The sequence below is a fragment of the Drosophila subobscura genome, chromosome O (genome assembly GCF_008121235.1).
Source record: "Drosophila subobscura isolate 14011-0131.10 chromosome O, UCBerk_Dsub_1.0, whole genome shotgun sequence".
Classification (NCBI taxonomy): domain Eukaryota; kingdom Metazoa; phylum Arthropoda; class Insecta; order Diptera; family Drosophilidae; genus Drosophila; species Drosophila subobscura.
Genome location: NC_048533.1, coordinates 5,757,056 through 5,759,042, shown reverse-complemented (window position 1 = coordinate 5,759,042; position 1,987 = coordinate 5,757,056). Strand labels below are relative to the sequence as shown.

Genomic DNA, 1,987 nt, shown 5'->3' with positions numbered 1-1,987 from the left:
AAGCAATCATAAAAAGCAAATTAGGGCGTAAATTGTTGGCAGATGGCAACAACAACAAAAAACGAATACAAAATTACTCTAGAAATATGTTTACATAGTAATGAAATTTCCAACCATAATTACAAGTGTGGAGTTCGAGTAACCGCAGGGGGAAAACTGAGTAAAATGATTAATAAATACAAAGCCCATGTTCAAGTCGATATGCCTCACTTGGACAAAAACCCAATGAGAGCCAACACCAGTGAAAAACTTCATACGAGAACTCCATTGAGAAATAATCGTACTCGTATGTGTGTGAAATATTAAACGAATTAACTTTTGAATCGCCGTGTGGACAGCTCGATAATTTCATTCAGCTCTAAATTCCCATTGTTATGCGACACATATTTGTGGGTGCTCTATATTCAGTGTGCCATTTAATTTGATTGTAATAACTTAATGGTTTAATTGGTAACAATTTGATGTCGATTTTTGGTTTTGACACTTGCCGCGGTTGGACGCCCCTGCAAACAGACACTCAACCCTCAAGCAGCCCCTGCACCCACTGCCACACAGAATGGTTAACAATTTAGCACTTGAACTTGGCAACATGACACATTCCGTTCAATCTATAAACAAAACCCCCCCTAAAGCTGTTTGCAAATGTTTATTAATCTTGAAAGTAAAACCCCTGTAGAGCTGTTTTGCAGATAGCAAAAGCTCGCTCTCTTTTCCAGCTTGTCGCTCTCTCTTTCAGAGCTTTCATATCAGCAACAACGGTGACCAATGTTCCATTTCTAATCAGTGCGTTTGCCAAAGCGGAACAGAATGGGCCACATTGAACTGGATTACAGGGCCATCCCCAAACTGCACGGCTGTAAAAACTATTGGCAGTGGCGCATCCTTATGCGCACCTATCTGGAGGACAAGGATCTCTGGAAGCACAACGAACTCAAGGATGTAAGTCCCTACTCCACTTTCCTTGCTCTCAAGCACTGTTACATTTTTGGGTTATTCTCCCATAGACTCCACAAGCGAAATTCCTGATCTTGGCTAGCGTCGAGGCCGAACTGATTGAACCCGCCTATGATGATCAGAGCTGCAAATATATATTTGATAATTTGGAGAGCCGTTTTTCTGCCTATAACTAATTTATAATGGTTAATAAATTGTGCGAAATATTTGATAAAAATTAAATATTCGTTTGTTCTGTTTGGTGAGCTTTGCCCTTTGCCCCGACTTCTTTGCTGATTTCTTTTGTGTAATTTTCCATTGAAGTTTTCGTTTTAGTTCTTCTTTTCTTTTTCATCAGACTTTTCCCTTCTTTTGCATCCATTTTCACCGTCTTTTACACACATTTGATTATTTCTCTTTTTGTCATCTTCTTTGGATTCTTTTGTCTTTTTTTTATCAACTTTTTTTCCTCCTCCATCACCATCCTTTCCACCATTGGCTCCTGTTCGATTGCCTCCAGCGACGACGCGATGACTACTTTCCTCTGCCGATGCGGACATTTTGTTACTGTAAAATTTAGATATTTTGAGACTTATATTTTGTGTGAAATGCTAATGAATTTTTAAACTAAATTCAATTTTCTCCAAGCTTGATGATGAAATATTTACTAAAAGGTTCATAGCATAAGTGGATTTTATGCTCTCATTTCGGACATTTAGGGATTTAGTTCATCAAATATTGTGATTCTTAGTTAGCAGGCAGTACTCATCTTTTTTCCTTCCTTTTTTCGTGGCATATAATGGCAAATAAATTGTATTTCATATTTAATAAAAATTCGTTGCTTTCATTCTTTATTTTTTTCTTTTTTCTTCGGATTTTGCTCCTCTTTTGCATCCTCCATCGCCTCCTTTTCCACCCCTTCCTGATCCGCCATCTTCGCCGTCTTTTCCACAGCTCGGATTGTTTCCCTTCTCATTCTTATTCTCATCCTTTTCTAGAGTTTCTTTTTCGTCTTCTTTGGTTTTTTGATCGTCTTTTTTTTCTCCTCCATCAC

At 38.1% G+C, this 1,987-nt stretch overlaps 1 protein-coding gene across 2 annotated transcripts; it reads left to right on the top strand.

The window, feature by feature from the left end:
- Positions 1-765: 765 nt before the first annotated feature.
- Positions 766-1,470, top strand: LOC117899498. Of its 2 annotated transcripts, XM_034809548.1 has the most exons (3): positions 766-939; positions 1,005-1,139; positions 1,454-1,470. In XM_034809548.1, exons 1-2 carry the CDS (start codon positions 808-810, stop codon positions 1,128-1,130), a joined length of 258 nt encoding a protein of 85 aa, XP_034665439.1. In that variant the 5' UTR covers positions 766-807; the 3' UTR covers positions 1,131-1,139; positions 1,454-1,470. The 2 variants fall into 2 exon arrangements, with proteins under 2 accessions (XP_034665439.1, XP_034665438.1); XM_034809547.1 differs by lacking the exon at positions 1,454-1,470 and having other exon boundaries at positions 1,005-1,215.
- Positions 1,471-1,987: the final 517 nt, after the last annotated feature.